This window comes from Channa argus, chromosome 9, assembly GCF_033026475.1.
Source record: "Channa argus isolate prfri chromosome 9, Channa argus male v1.0, whole genome shotgun sequence".
Classification (NCBI taxonomy): domain Eukaryota; kingdom Metazoa; phylum Chordata; class Actinopteri; order Anabantiformes; family Channidae; genus Channa; species Channa argus.
The window spans coordinates 6,365,185-6,380,152 of record NC_090205.1 but is presented as its reverse complement, the minus strand read 5'-3'; the positions used below and the strand labels follow the sequence as shown (position 1 = coordinate 6,380,152).

The 14,968-nt window shown below is 36.6% G+C and overlaps 1 protein-coding gene across 3 annotated transcripts in view; it reads left to right on the top strand.

Moving 5' to 3' along the window:
- LOC137132655 (CD209 antigen-like protein C) overlaps positions 1-14,942 on the top strand; it is a 31,542-nt gene extending 16,600 nt beyond the window's left edge. The window contains exons 1-6 of one of the 3 annotated variants that reach the window (XM_067515469.1): positions 9,561-10,317; positions 10,758-11,021; positions 11,129-11,280; positions 11,372-11,475; positions 14,399-14,551; positions 14,672-14,942. In XM_067515469.1, the coding sequence (XP_067371570.1) occupies positions 10,799-11,021; positions 11,129-11,280; positions 11,372-11,475; positions 14,399-14,546 (627 nt within the window). In that variant the 5' untranslated portion in view covers positions 9,561-10,317; positions 10,758-10,798 and the 3' untranslated portion in view covers positions 14,547-14,551; positions 14,672-14,942. Of the gene's footprint in view, positions 1-9,560; positions 10,318-10,635; positions 11,022-11,128; positions 11,281-11,371; positions 11,476-14,398; positions 14,552-14,671 lie in introns of those variants that run through there. The other 2 variants (XM_067515470.1, XM_067515468.1) reach the window with 2 other exon arrangements.
- Positions 14,943-14,968: the final 26 nt, after the last annotated feature.

Here is a 14,968-nt window from a genome sequence, read left to right as displayed (position 1 = left end):
AAATGACTAAAGAGGTGAACAGGCTTCAGAGTTCGTCTAATGACAGAAAGTACACACACAGTGTAAGATCACTATGGTGAACATAAAAGTAGATGATGCACCAATTTGTACTATAGGTTCTACAAGTAAAATAAAGGTTGTGTATATGTCTTTGTAAATCCTAGGACCTGTATATCCACTTTGGATTGAATAACAGTGAAGAAGAAGGCACCTGGAAATGGATTGATGGATCTTCACTGACTCTGAGGTTGAACCTAAATCTATTTTAGCAGCACAATCTTTAGCCTGAACATTAGTTTGAATCATAGATATGAGTTTATTGGACTGAGTTTTCAAAAGGAATCATCATTTCATTGGAACATTAAGATATCTCAATTTCATCTTTTTAAAAAGTGAGAACATGTTTAACATTTAATTTATTTTATTCAATTACTTGTTGATAATCTGAGTGAAACAAACATTTGATAGAATTGTGGGGAATAAATCTCATTTCTCATTTTAACACAGAATAACACACAAACAATAGCACAGACCTAAATCCAAACACACTGTTGGTAGTTGACTATTTTCCTCTCTTTAGCTGAATTTATGCTTCATAAAAACATAGATAAAAACAAACATATCTTTGGCCCAAAGTAGCTACAGTTTACTGCAGAGGTGGAAGATGTAGAGCATGTTCCACAAACTCTACACTACAAGTAGAAGTACAACAAAGTCTTTACTCAGTGTCAGTGTTTTTTATTTGGACTTTTGTTCTTACTTTGCTTTAAGAACATAAGTACAAAGTACTGCATTAAGAAATACATTTCTCTGGACATCAACTAAAATAGGAAACAGCTGGTATTTCAATGTGTTACATGCATCAGCTCATGGAATAAACATGTATTGTAGGTGAAGTAAATGCGCAATGTTTGCTCAGATATATAGAATTTCCACTTGTGTGTGTTTGGTGTAAGAACACACTGATGACCTGGATGGTTAAGAAACACTCATTCATTCTCCAGTCTGTAAAACTATGAAGCACTAGATGAATTGAGCATCATGAGGAGCCACAGTGTTACTGCGTGCGCCTGTCAGACGTTAGATCATTTAATATTTGTATGTGATGCTGCAGATAATGTTGCATTTAAGAAGCAAAACTGTTACAAAACAGTCTGACACACGGTAAAAAAGCTTTAAAACAAAAATGCCAACACTGTGATGTTGAAGGAGACAGAGCTCTGGCTCATTAGTTCACTACTAAGTTGCTTTGAATGTTGTAAATTAAAGTTGAGTTTAGGTGGATTTTCATGTCCTGTTTTCTTCCAGCTAGTAACTGCATTTGAGAAATTGACCTAAATTTTCATCCGATTTTTAAAATGTGTTTTCAATACACTGGTAGAGTAACAATGTATAAGTCTGATAACAATAAGTTTATTAGTAGTTGAGTAATAAACAACAATTATTTTTGCTTCATTTTAAGACAGTAGTCATGTCATAGTTTCTAAGTGATTTTCCTGTCGTTTAGCGAGTGGGCGCCAACTCAGCCTGACAACGGTGGTGGATACATCGGGTTTGGTGAGGAGGACTGTGCACACTTCTACAGTGGCAGTGAAACTAGAAATAACTGGAATGATCTGTCATGTAACAATTCTATGAGCTGGATCTGTGAGAAAAAGGCTCAACAGTAGTGTATATTATGTAAACTTGCTTTTAGAAAGTATGTGATGATCCACTTGTATCTGTTTTGTACCGAGGCTTTTTTTTCTGCAACAGAAAAATAATCTTTTAAATCTATGCTCAGAATGCACCTATTTAAATTGGCATTCATCCTTCAGTTTTGGACAGTTCATTAGTATTTTCTTCTCTTAATGGTGATGACAAATTATATTTGTTTGTCTTAAAATTCGCCTTTTTTCAAATATGTCCTCAGTAAAGACACAAGGACTGTTTATGACCTCTTTATTTAAACAGCTGAGGTGTAGCTGTGTTGGTCAGTGCATGTACAACTGAATATTTTTTACTTTTTGATTTTGATTCTTTTGTGATTTTTACTTCTTTGTGTTTTTTGTATTTTTTGGGTCTTTACGTCATTTTATATCTGTATCTGTTTGAGAATCACTTTAGTGCAGCTTCTCACTGTTTTAAATGTGCTATATAATTTAAAAAGTTCAAAATAAGAATAGTGACAATTCTATTGCATTTGTAACCAGCTCCTGTGTGTGTGGTTAACAATGTTGGATTTTAGATTTTAGAGCCATGATACAACGTGCTACATATGAAAAAAGCTATGGACCACATTGGGTTGTCATACAGAGATAGAGCTGCACACACACATCAGCTGGTTGCTGATCTGGAGAACATGCACACTGATAAGAAGGAGCCACAGAAACACTTGCAACAAAGATGTGCAGATTAGATGGAAAAGCTACTGATGATGATTTGTTACCAGCTTAGTTAGATTTAGTTAGCTTAGTTAGATTTTGAGTATAAAAACAATCTAAACGTCTTAATAAGCAGCCAATATACATTTTTTGTAGCTTTTTGAACAAAACAGTCTGACACACATGGTTAAATGTATATACGGAATTTCAGTAATTTGTTGAAAGGAGAGTGTGGAAAATGGGAGACATATTGTGTCTGAAGTCATTATACAAATGCACACACCAACACACTACACTCACTCATCATCCTGCCACTGAGATTTATTTTTACTGTGTAAAAGGTCAAACCACAAACTTTTTTACTGGCAGTGATGTAATGATGAGGAGACAATGTCAGGATCACCAACTTCACCATCTCTCTGCTTATATACCTCCTCAGGTCCCTCACCAAGCTGCCACATCGTCTGCTTTCTAGTCTTCATCTGAATCATCTTTGCTAACTACGGTTCAGGCCACGTTACGTTTTTGACGTGACTCTGCTGCTACTTCGGTTATTTGAGTAGCTGCTACCTACTGACTCTCTGTTACCGACCTAATGAATGACCAGGATTATGAGAACTGTTATCTGCCCATGAGGGATCAAGTTGTAACCACGTGATTATAAGGAGAAGATTTACCAGGTCATGTCTGCATTTTGATCATGTCATGTTACGTTTTAACCAAGTTATGTGATTATCTACTACTCTAATGCAGAACTCTGACAAGTAACAGAGTATCCATCATGTGTTCAAGTTACCTGTATCAAGGACTTCACCAAGTGAATATCCACTGTAAGAATTCTCATTCCAATGTCAAGAACCATGTTTGTGTCACGTTAGAGAACTATGGAATCCAGAGCTATGAGACTATTCCACTCAATCACTAATTGGATTTTGGAGTTCTCTTCACTATCAGGGATTGCAGACTCAACCACGGCTATGTTCCACACGCTCACTCACGCTTTCCCCAGTGGACACTCCTCCCACCATTTCCTTTCTTCAAGTTAGTCATCCTCGCCACATTTCAACATTTATCTACTCTACCAGGCCCACACTCCACTCTTCCCCATAAGAGCCTTGCTTCTCCTCTAGACTCTGCTCGTCTCCCCACAGACTCTAGTAAGTTTTGTTTTTATGTTCAGGCACCATATCCCACAAGTCACTGTCAAGATACTCATGTTCGTGTCCTCTCTCATAGACAGGGGTTCAGCACCATCTAGCGATTTGGGGACTTACTACATCTCCATCCTGTTTTGCCAACTATTATTTTTTATAATAAACCTTTTTCAACTGAGTAGTTGTGTGAACCACTTTCTTGGGTCCAACCCTAAAACTAGTACCTTACAGACAAGAAGTCCTCCCTGGCACTGACTGTTATTCTGAGTAGACTGTTCTACAGCTCAGGTCTTAAATGTTCATGACAACATGTGTTGAGTCTATTGAGAACATGTCGAAGTTTAATTTTAAAATTGAATCTCAGTTTTGTTTTTGTTTTTTGTTTAAATGTTGAGTGCAGGGCTACAGCCCAGAAATTAAAGCTAATGAGATCTTCTGAATTATTGATTTCCGAGTCTCCCAAATCTGTAAAAACAAATCAAAATGACCTCACTTCACAGTGAAAGTGATCTAATCTAGTTTTACAGTCTTATGAAATTTCAAAGCCACAAACCCTCTTGACATTGCATCAGTGTGTAGAGTGAAGGTGACTTTGTTTACAATGTTGTTGTGAATAATGTCTAAAGTGAACATCCCAAGACACAGAACTAAATACATTGTCTTAAAAAATTGCTTTTTGGTAAAGAAGTGCCCGCCATTAAACTGTCACTTCCTTCGTAGTTTACATGAAATGCAGTTTACCTTCCAGGAGACAGTTGTCCACTCTGATTAATGGAGGAAGTATATGTCAATGTTGAATATGACAAGTCTGTTCATTCAAGACCTTCAACTGATCAGACAGGTGAGAATGAAAATGTGTACAAACTGAGAGGAGGATAATCCGTTATTTCTGGTTTTTTCTGTGTTCACTGGTCTTTTCTCTGTTCAGGTCCCAGGAGATGTCATGGACCTGCTGTTCTCTGTCTGGGGCTGCTGAGTGTTTTCCTGGACTCATTGGCCTCGGTGTCCACTGTGAGTCTGGTTTTCTTAAGTAAAGTCCTGGTTTTATTTGTCTTAGACATCGTCTTTATTGCTGTCTTTTGTCAATTGACTTATGGTTTATTTATACTAATATTATATGTGTTACGATACTTGTCAGTGTAGTCTATCCAGTCTACATTTTACAAATGTAGTATTTTACAAATGTAGACTGGATGAAGATTAAATTATGAGCATCAGATACAAACACGTCACTTCATTATTTCAGATTATAACTCGGTGCTCGTCGCAGCTGCAGAACTCTCCACCATTAAAAACAACTTGACTGAACGTCTCCAGGACGCTAAGAACAAAGTGTCGTCCTTGACTGAAGAGAGAAACCAGCTGAATGCCAGCATCATTCAAATGACTGAAGAGCGGAAGAAGCTTCAGAGTTTGTCCACACAGAGTATATAAATATAAATAAGTATAATTATCCATATAAAACTGTCAATTTATGCATGTTCAAGTTTGCATAGTAGGAATGATGAAAAACCTTTTTTGCATTTATCTAGTAGTAATTTGGAGGGAAAAATTTATACTGTGTACAAAAATGTTATAAAGTTTACATGTTTGTAATTTGTTTTCTTACATGGTTTGTATTTAATATTTATTGCACTTTAATCACAAATGTGGTTGATTTGAACATCGTGCAAGGATTTAAATTTATCATCAGATATTCCTAAATTGTAATGTGGTTAAAACGATCATAAATAATTGGAGAAACTATAACATTTTTACAGATCTGAAGATGGATCAATGGATCTCCACTGATTTTGAAGTAGGGTAAAAAATGTGCTTTATCTTGTAGAAATCAAAATGTCATCTATAATTTGTAAAGTCAGGTCCAAAACTGTGCATCCCCCTTGATAAATGAATTAAATATTTACTTTGATTTTTGATGAAAGAACATTTTACCAGCTGCATGTGCATTAAATACAATGTTAATGAAAAGCAATCTTTGTTTTTTTTTTATATATATTTCAAAATGAGAGGATGAAAACTTTTGTACATGCACTCACCAACACTGCTACACCACAGCTGTTTAAATAGGTCAAACAGTCCTCATGTCTTTACTGAGGACATTAAAGACCAGAATCCTAAACAAGCATCAAGTTCCTCTGAACAGTAAGTCACATACTTACATTACTGTGCTTGTTGTGGTATCGGTTTGTTTTGTTCAGGTCCTGGGTGGAGAACCAGCCTGATAACGGAGGCAAACATGAAACGCCTGAAGAGGACTGTGCACATATCACAGAACACACTGCAGAGTGGAACGACCTGCCTTGTAAAACGTTCCTGCGCTGGATCTGTGAGAAAAAAGCACAACATTGGTGAACATGTTGACATCAGAGATATGATGATGCTGAGACAGTGTCATCTTTGACCCTGTACTGTTATGGACATTGTATGATCCAGTGGTGATTTATCATACTTTGGGTACAAAAATGAAAACTCTGGGAACAATTTCAAGACAACCTGCAAGTTAGTTTATTTGGTACTAAATATTTGTTCAATTATATAATGGGTAGCAAGAGTAGATGTGCATTAATAAACTGGAAGAAGACTTTCGACTTGAAAGACCTCAAATCAGAACAACTCCTGTTTATAAGTTGTAAAGTGGACAGAAGTTTGTTAAAGTAAACTTTGTTAATAATCACAATGATTCCTTTATAACAGTACATTATAATACAGACACGTGTTTTTTTAGCAGCAGGAACGGGGAGACAGCAGGAACTATTCAGGATGGAGGGAAAGATGAATGCAACAATGTACCAAGACATACTTGATGAAAACCTGTTTCAGAGCACTCTGGACCTCAGACTGGGTTCATCTTTCTAAAGGACAACGACCCTAAACAAACAGCCAAGATAACAAAGGAGCGGTTACAGGAAAAACTCTGTGAATGTCCCTTAGTGGCTCAGCCAGAGCCCAGACTTGAACCTGATTGAATGTCTCTGGGGAGAACTGAAAAATGGCTGTGCACCAACGCTCCCCATCCAACCTGATGGAGCTTGAGAAGTGCTGCAAAGAAGAATGGTGCAAAAATTGTCGTGTCAAGCTTGTAGCGTCATACTCAAAGAGACTTGTGGCTGTAATTGGTGCTAAAGGTGTTTCAACAAACTATTAAGCAAAGTTGGTGAAAACTTCTGTAGAAGTGATTTTTGTTTGGAAATTTATTTAAAATAAAAAACAAAGATTTCAAAACATTAGATTCATTTATTGAATCAGGGGTGGATGTGATTGCCAGATAATCGGGTAATCAGTTGGGTCCAGTAAATAACCTCACCATGGAGTGATGCCTTCTTGTTGTTAAATCATCTGCCCACAGCTGAATAAATTAGAAACTAACACAAGCGTTCTGTTATGGCCCTGTACGAGTCTAAATAAGTCTCTTTACCTTTCACACATTTCACGCTGTGTATGTGTTTGTCTCTTTTCTCTATTTTCACACTGTACTGTTTCCTCCTCCATTGTGTCAGTGTCATGATTCTGACTTTCTGTTTTGAGAATGCAGCTTGTTTTTATGACTTTTTATGACCTGATAGTTGATTTGCATCTTACTGCTGTTGCTGTGTTATCTGTTTGTTCATTGCCAGTCATTTGCACCTCAGGCTCATTGTATAAACTACCTGATCTCTGCTGTGCTTCGCCCCAGTGCCAAGTTGTTAACTGCTGGTGTGTTTTTTCCAGCCGTAGTTCTTGGTCTTGATTGTATAAACCAGCCTGGATTTTGACCTATTTTCGTCTGTGGCAGTGAATTTTATTGGCTGATGAGTTGCGTGTAGGAAGGAGGAAGCCAGTGCAGGCTCCTCAGGACAAAGCAGCTGTTGTGCTGCACATTAATTAAAGAACTGGCTCTAAAGTTGCCCCACAATGGTGGTTTAAGTAGCTTGATACAAAACAGGTGCTGTGCTCTACTTGTTTCAGCTTGTGTAAATCTACCGTAACTAGCAGAAGTTAGCTTAGCGTTACTCAGCCTACCTGTTGTCTGCAAGGAATGCTAACCGTGGCTAGCGTCTCCAGGCATAACTATTAAAGTTCCTATAATGTTAAATAAATATGTTTCACAGCCACCAGGAGCTTGTACATGGTAACAAATCCAAACGAGCAAGATTAAACATCAAAAATGTATGTTCAGAAACACATGGCAAATACATGTTAAGGCTAACTTAGATAATGCTGTCAAAGGCAGATTGGTGGGGAAAGACCAGCTGGGTGCAGCCGTCTTTACTCTGACCAGATGAGGACTGAAATGCACAGTTTGGAAGTTTGGCAGAATTCGTCAGCATTGTGGAGATGATTTATTTTGAATTCAAATAGTCTCTGGAGCAGAATTTAACTAAAGTGTGTCTGTTGTAGGTGCATCATTCCAGTTTCCTGCCAGTGAACCTGCTGCTAACAGCTAAACTGAAGTGAATTCTGTAAACCACAGTGTAGATATTGTTACGTATGTCTGAGGCTTCACAACTTTTAAAAACTCAAAGATGAGTCTTGTGATACTCACATAACTGCCCACTTCTCTGTCAGATGTGACAGTGATTACAACTACAATGTTTCTGTAACACTAAGCCAAACTGTTTCTCCATTTGTTTGATTTGAATCAAACTCAGTCATTGTTAATGAAATGTGTAGTAAGTCAATGTCACGTCAACTCCCTGTATTTTATTGTAATTGCAATTGAACTTTACTCATTCAGTGTGTGTTTATGATGCATCACCACCAGTTAACATAAGCAATTATTATTATTATTATTATTATTATTATTATTATTATTATTATTATTATTATTATTATTATTATTATTATTATTATTAAATTTTATATATTACAATTATTAAATTAAATCAATAGATAGTTATTTTGGCACCTATGTGTTTATCACTGCATATAGCAACAATGTGACTAACTATGTTAACATAACAGTAAACACAACTAACAATGTAATAGTATCACTTTTATTTTGTTCACCCCGTTGGTGTCAATAAAGCTAAATAACAGAAATCGAAAATCACTGAATCAAAAACTCATAAAGGAGTAAACTCCATCATAAAGGAGGATTTATTGGAGCTGTGTTGGACTGAGTTAGTGTAGCTGATACACTCACAACTGAGTAAGAATGAAATGTAGTGGAGTAAAAAGTGTAATATTTCCCCCTGACATCTACTGAAGTAGTACAAGCACAAGTATTTCAAAATTGTACATGTACTTGTCTTTAAAAATGACTCAGCTAAACACTTACTCTACAACACAATCATCAAAACGCCAAACTAGGGAATGTTTTCTGTAATGTTCATTTTAGTTCTTCAGAACTGAATAATCTGACCAGTGAGGTTGTTCTGGAGGGAACTCGTGGAACCTCATCTTAGAACGACGTCAAATGATTTGCCACCCATGTGCAGATTTAAGACAGAGAGAAGGAAAGAAAAAAGTAAATAGACTGTAAATCTACATAAATTAACAAAGGTGCTTTTATAGAATCAAAATCACACTAAATATGACTGTACCCTTATGACTCATTTAGTAATAGTATTCAAATTGTACTCATTTATCAGTTCAGAGAGGAAGCTGTGAGAAGTTATTTTCTGGTGGCAGAGGTCGGTGTATCTTTCTCTGGTCATCCACTCCTCCTGGTTCATGACCTTGGACCCCTTCCCACATTGTGCTGTGACTGGTTTGGTTTCATATTCACAGACAGTGTGTGTTGTCAGTTTCTAGTGTTTATACAATTTCTGCTGAGTCCTTAGGTATTAGACCAGGGTAGTTCAGAACCACAATCCAAACACCTTGATCCATAAAACTACAATAATACAGTTAAATATCAATAATACAGAACAACACAGATTCCATTTTAAACACAGAATCCAAATCCAATTATCCAGAAAACAGAGAGCCAGAGGCAGAGCTCAGAATCCACAGTATCTTTAATAGTCAGGGATTCAGAGGATCAGACAGTCAGACAAAAACTCACATTACCAAGGTCTTAAGCAGAGAACGCAGATTAGCAGGCAGATTACAGATTATTAGCTGATTCCACTGTTCAGTGGTTATGTGGTCAGTTTTAAAAGCTCGGTTAAAGACTGACACAATATTTCCACCAAACATGACAGTGTCTTAATCCCTTTGCCAGTCTCATCAGTTCACCTTATATCATATATGAACATACTCAGTACTGAGCTAAGGCAACAAGTAATTAATCAAGAATTCAACAAGCTAAAAGCAACAGCACCACTCTGCAGGAAGTTGCCATGTGTTCTGCAGTCGATACAGATTGAAATGTTTAGATAAGAATTTTAGATAATCACACCCAGGTGTGTGTGTGTGTGTGTCTGTCTGTGTGTCTGTGGGTTGCTTGTTTTGGTGGGTTGATTTCCTGCTAACAACTGATGTGATGAATGATGGGTAATTAACAAACAAAATATATTTTGATGTTCTTTCCTGTAAAATTTCAAAAGAACAGAAGTTTCCTCATTTACACGTAGCATCACTTCTGCTGCAGAGCTGATCTTCCATAATTAAGTTGCCATTTACTTTCTTCCAGACGTGCAGGAGATGAATGTAAATGCTGACAGGTTTGTTGATTCAAAAATGTCACAAACAGGTAATTTAATTATACAGATGCTGAAAGACTGAATTATCATTATCGCTGTTGTATCATATTCACTGGTCTTTTCTCTGTTCAGGTCCCAGGAGCTCAGACGGAAGATTTTATAGAGCTGTTGCTCTCTCTTTGGGGCTGCTGAGTGTTTTCCTGCTGGTTGGACTCGGCGTTGGTATCTATTGTGAGTCTGGTTCACAGGCAGTTTTTTTATTCACCTTTAGATTTCAGCCATTTTCTCGTCTTATATTGCTTTTGTGCTTATAAAATTCCCATTAGATTATTTTTATGGGAATTACAAAAGTTCAATATCTCATATAAAACTTTGTGATATAATTTGATGATATAAACCAAGTTAAACATATTCGTTTCAGTGATGCACTATTACAGAAATAGCAAGAATTGTACATATATTTTTATATCATTTCAATGAACGTTGTCCAAATTCTTTGGCTCAATCTGTGCGTGAGCTTCTTTGCTGCACTTTAAACATGTGGTTTTGCTTCAAATAGAAATGTATGTTTTTATTTTATAGATTTATTTACAGTAACTGGAAACAAATGGAGAAATGATATTTGTCATGTAAAAAATAAAGTGAACTGTGAATTGTTTTATCTGTTTCAGACCGTAACTTAGATCGAGGTTCAGCTGCAGATTTTTCCATTATGAAAGACAACCTGACACAGTGTCTCCAGGCCAGTGATAAGAAACTGTCCGATGTGTCTGAAGAGAAAAAACGGCTGAATGTCAGACTGTCTTCCATCACTGCAGAGAGAGACCAGCTGAATGTCAGACTGTCTTCCCTAACTGCAGAGAGAGACGAGCTGAATGTCAGACTCACTGAAATGACTAAAGAGCTGAACAGGCTTCAGAGTTCCTCTACCGACAGTAAGTACACACAAAGTGTAAGGTCACTGTGGTGAACATAAAAATAGATGAGCACCACCACCATGAGTAAACCAATTCTGATTAAGTATGTTTTACATTTTTAATAGATTTTACAGAGAAAGTGTGTCCTGCAGGATGGCACATGTTCAATTATTCCTGTTACTTCATCTCCCTTGACCCTCGTTCTTGGAAAACAGGCAGACAGGACTGCAAAGACAGAGAAGCAGATCTAGTTGTGATAGACAGTGATGAAGAACAGGTACAGTGTGGATGTTTTAGGACACTGAGGTCAATGACAAAGGTAAATGTGAACACTAACTTTTTAATAATTTGTTTTTGCTTTCATACAGAAATTTATCTCAGGCTTCATCACAGCAGGAGCCTGGATTGGTTTGACTGACAGTGAAGAAGAAGGCACCTGGAAATGGATTGATGGATCTTCACTGACTCTGAGGTTGGACCTAAATTAGTTTCAGCAGCACAAACTGTAGCCTGTAACAGGAGCATCCTTTTGAACCAGCACCTTACTGAAAGAATTTCAGTGTGAATCATATGAATAGAGAAAAACAAACATATCTTTGCTCTGCAGTAGCTACAGTGTCCTGCAATGGTGGCGGACGTACAGTAGCATCTGTAAACTCAATATTCAAGTAGCCTGAAGATGCACTTGTGTAAAAGTAGAAATTTCACTAAGAAATACATTTTTGTGGACATTAGTCTGATTTACTGACAGAGAAAAAAAATAATCTGTATTTTAAACACTTGATTAAAAGTGCTGATAAACAAAATATACTTAAAGTACCAAAAGTAAAATAACTCATGTAGAAAGATAATAAATTATATTATTCCTGCATTAACAGTGAACATCACTAATGTAGCAGCGGGTAAAGATGATTTTAACCAGTTTATGTGTTGAAAAAAAGCTTCATTCACAAAAAAACAGCATTTAAAAGTTCGTAAAATTTTGTTTTATCAATTTGTATCTGCAATGTAACTATAGGAAAATGTGCAGCATTGCTTTCTGAATTTTAGCCAAGTTAAAATAAGACTAAATACACAAGTATATACGGCTGTATTTGAGTAAAGTAAGTGAAGAGAAAGAATATTTGCATATTGGTGAAGCTATTTATGATCACATTGATCCAGTGGTTTGAGTCCAAATTCTGCTCTGATAACATATCACTATAGTAACATTGTAACAATTGTGGCAAAGGCGAACTCAAGTTAAGAGACCGTGAGAGGGACTGACTAAACAGAAACTTTATTGATAAAAACTAATTGATTAACAGAAAATGCTCCTAACAGGAGGTTACAGGAAACAGCTCAATTAAACACTACGGAGATTGCTGAATAAAGAATAAAAATAACCACTGAACCACAGAAGACTAACAAACTGAAATACATCAAATGAAACAAGACACTGGTAAGAGACATATGAACTACTAAACAAATGAACACCCGGGGAAAGTCTAAGGGAACTAACAAAACAGAAATACACAAATCAAATGAGTACCTAAACTACTAAACAGGAATTTACCAAACCTCAGACCACAAGATGTTGAAACACAGAGTCCAGAGTACAAGAAACAGGTTACAACAATCAGATTAGTCAAGCGTTCAGAGCAGTAACTGTGATTTACACAATTACAAGTAACTGGCAGAGGAGCATGGGGAAGAATGGACTTAAATAGTGAAGGAAACAGGTGCAAACAATGAGGAATAACAAGGGTAAAGTTAAGGAACAGAACTAGGCACAGGAAGTGGGGAGAAGGGGCCACGAAATAAAAGTCCAAAGGGAGGAAGTGCAATGGAACCATGACAAACGTATCACTTTAGCAGTGTGAGACATTTCAAAATTAAAATCTTGGTTTACGAGATTATTGAGCCCCAGTTATTTAACCTCTTTGGTTTGACTGTTTGAGTACAAAAATTGTTTTTACATTATTAGAATTCTTATTTTATATTTTATTTGTGTAAGTAATTAAATAATTTTCATGTTTGTAGCTAATGCTGCAGATATTATTGAATTTAAGAAACAAATCAAAAAAACCTTCACTGCTTCAAACACGCAGAGGAAACAATGTTTGAAACTGCTGAAATCGCTGGTTTCACAGAGTGAATCTGTCCATCAGGGTGTCGCACAAAAAGCTTCAAGACTAAAGTAAGAAGACAACGATGTCCCAGCTGCAGATTCACATGGTTACTGACACTTTCTATAAGAAGTGTGTGATGATGTGCTCAGCTCATCTTTTTAAAGGAGACAAACCTGGTGCTACAGTTTAAGACCCACAGGGATGTAATTAAATTCAAAACTTGAGCTGGAGTTCAAATTTGTTTGGTGACTTTAAAACAAAAATGCCAACAATGTGATGAAGAGGACGAAGCTCCTGCCCAGTTTAACCCCTGATTACTTCACTTATTGAGCAGCTTTAAATGCTTTAAGTTCAAGTTTAATTTAAGTGGATTTTCATGTCCTGTTCATTGTCAGCTAGTAACTGCACTTAAGAAATTTACTGTGATGATAAAATGTTAAACAAGCATCTTCTGTTGGGTCTGAATGGCTTCAAGTTGTCTCTGTCTCTGCACAATGTTCATGTTGGACCTTATGTGAATGATAATAAAACTGTAATAATATTAAATATACTTCAGATTTATTCTGATTGTATGTAAAACAGTTTTATGTATTATTACTGTTTTATTATTATTAGTAGTATTAATGTATTAAGTTTAGGTTATATTTTTACATATTAAGTTATATTTAAGCAAAATACAGTAAAATATACTTCAAATCTTTTAAACAGATACATAACAAATATAAATGTGATGCTTCTAAACACTGGATCTGTGAGAAATAGCTTCAGCAGCAGTAACATGTTCTTTTAGAAAGTCAGATATTATTCCACAAAAAGTCTTTGGTATCTTGTGTCTGAGACAGTAAGTGTAGCATTCGGCTCTTTCTCACCAGTTTCTGTGCTGTGTAACTGTGTAAACCAGTGTGAGGATCCACTTGTTCTACACATTAATAGTCTTTTAAATCTATGCTCAGTACACAGCTATTTAAAGTTGCATTCACCCTTCAGCAGTAAATGGACAGTTTATCAGTATTGTAATACAACAGTATCTGTCGCCACCTTCTGACTTTCACACTGCACAGTGTCAGTTAGGATTTGGCTCTAAACACCACTGACTGGAGACTCTCAGAGCTGCTAGAATGACTGCTGACACACTTCCTGTCTGTTTCAGTACTGTTGGCTCTGACTGCACCACTGCTGTCATAACATTTAATAACTTATCAGCATAGAGACCATCAAGAGTCTTTTTATGTCAGATATTCACAATTTCACGATTGTTTTTTGTTTTCTTCATTCATCCGTTAGGAACTGGGATGAGGGAGAACCCAATGATTGGTTTGGGCTTTCGTCTAGCGGAGAGGACTGTGCAATAATTGAAATTCAAAACGGTTATATGTGGCATGACGCGCCATGTGAATTGTTTCAGCAATGGATCTGTGAGAAAAACATCTAACACTGGTAAATGTTTTGACATCATACATATGGAAATGTTTCATATAAAACATGAATATGCTCTGTCAAGGCCTGTGTGTTTGTGTGCTTTGCTTATTATTGTTGTAACTCTGTCTCCCTCTGTAGGTGGCTGCTCTTCCTCCCTGTCATTGTCTCACCCTGGACTGATGCTGTGGATGGATGCACAGCTGTCTGCACTTGCTGATTAGTATGAACCTTTTTAATCCTGCCTCAAAGTGCACTCTGTGTCTGTGCATCTTTGGAATTCTCCCTCACACTGAGGCCTTTTGTTGTATTTTGTATTAATATTTCTCTCTGCGAGGTGTTTTTAGTTTGAGCAGTCAGCCTTTGTTTTCTCCGATTGTCCTAATTAAACTTAATTTACTTCCTTTCCTCAGCCTGTGTGTGTTTGTGTGCTCATTC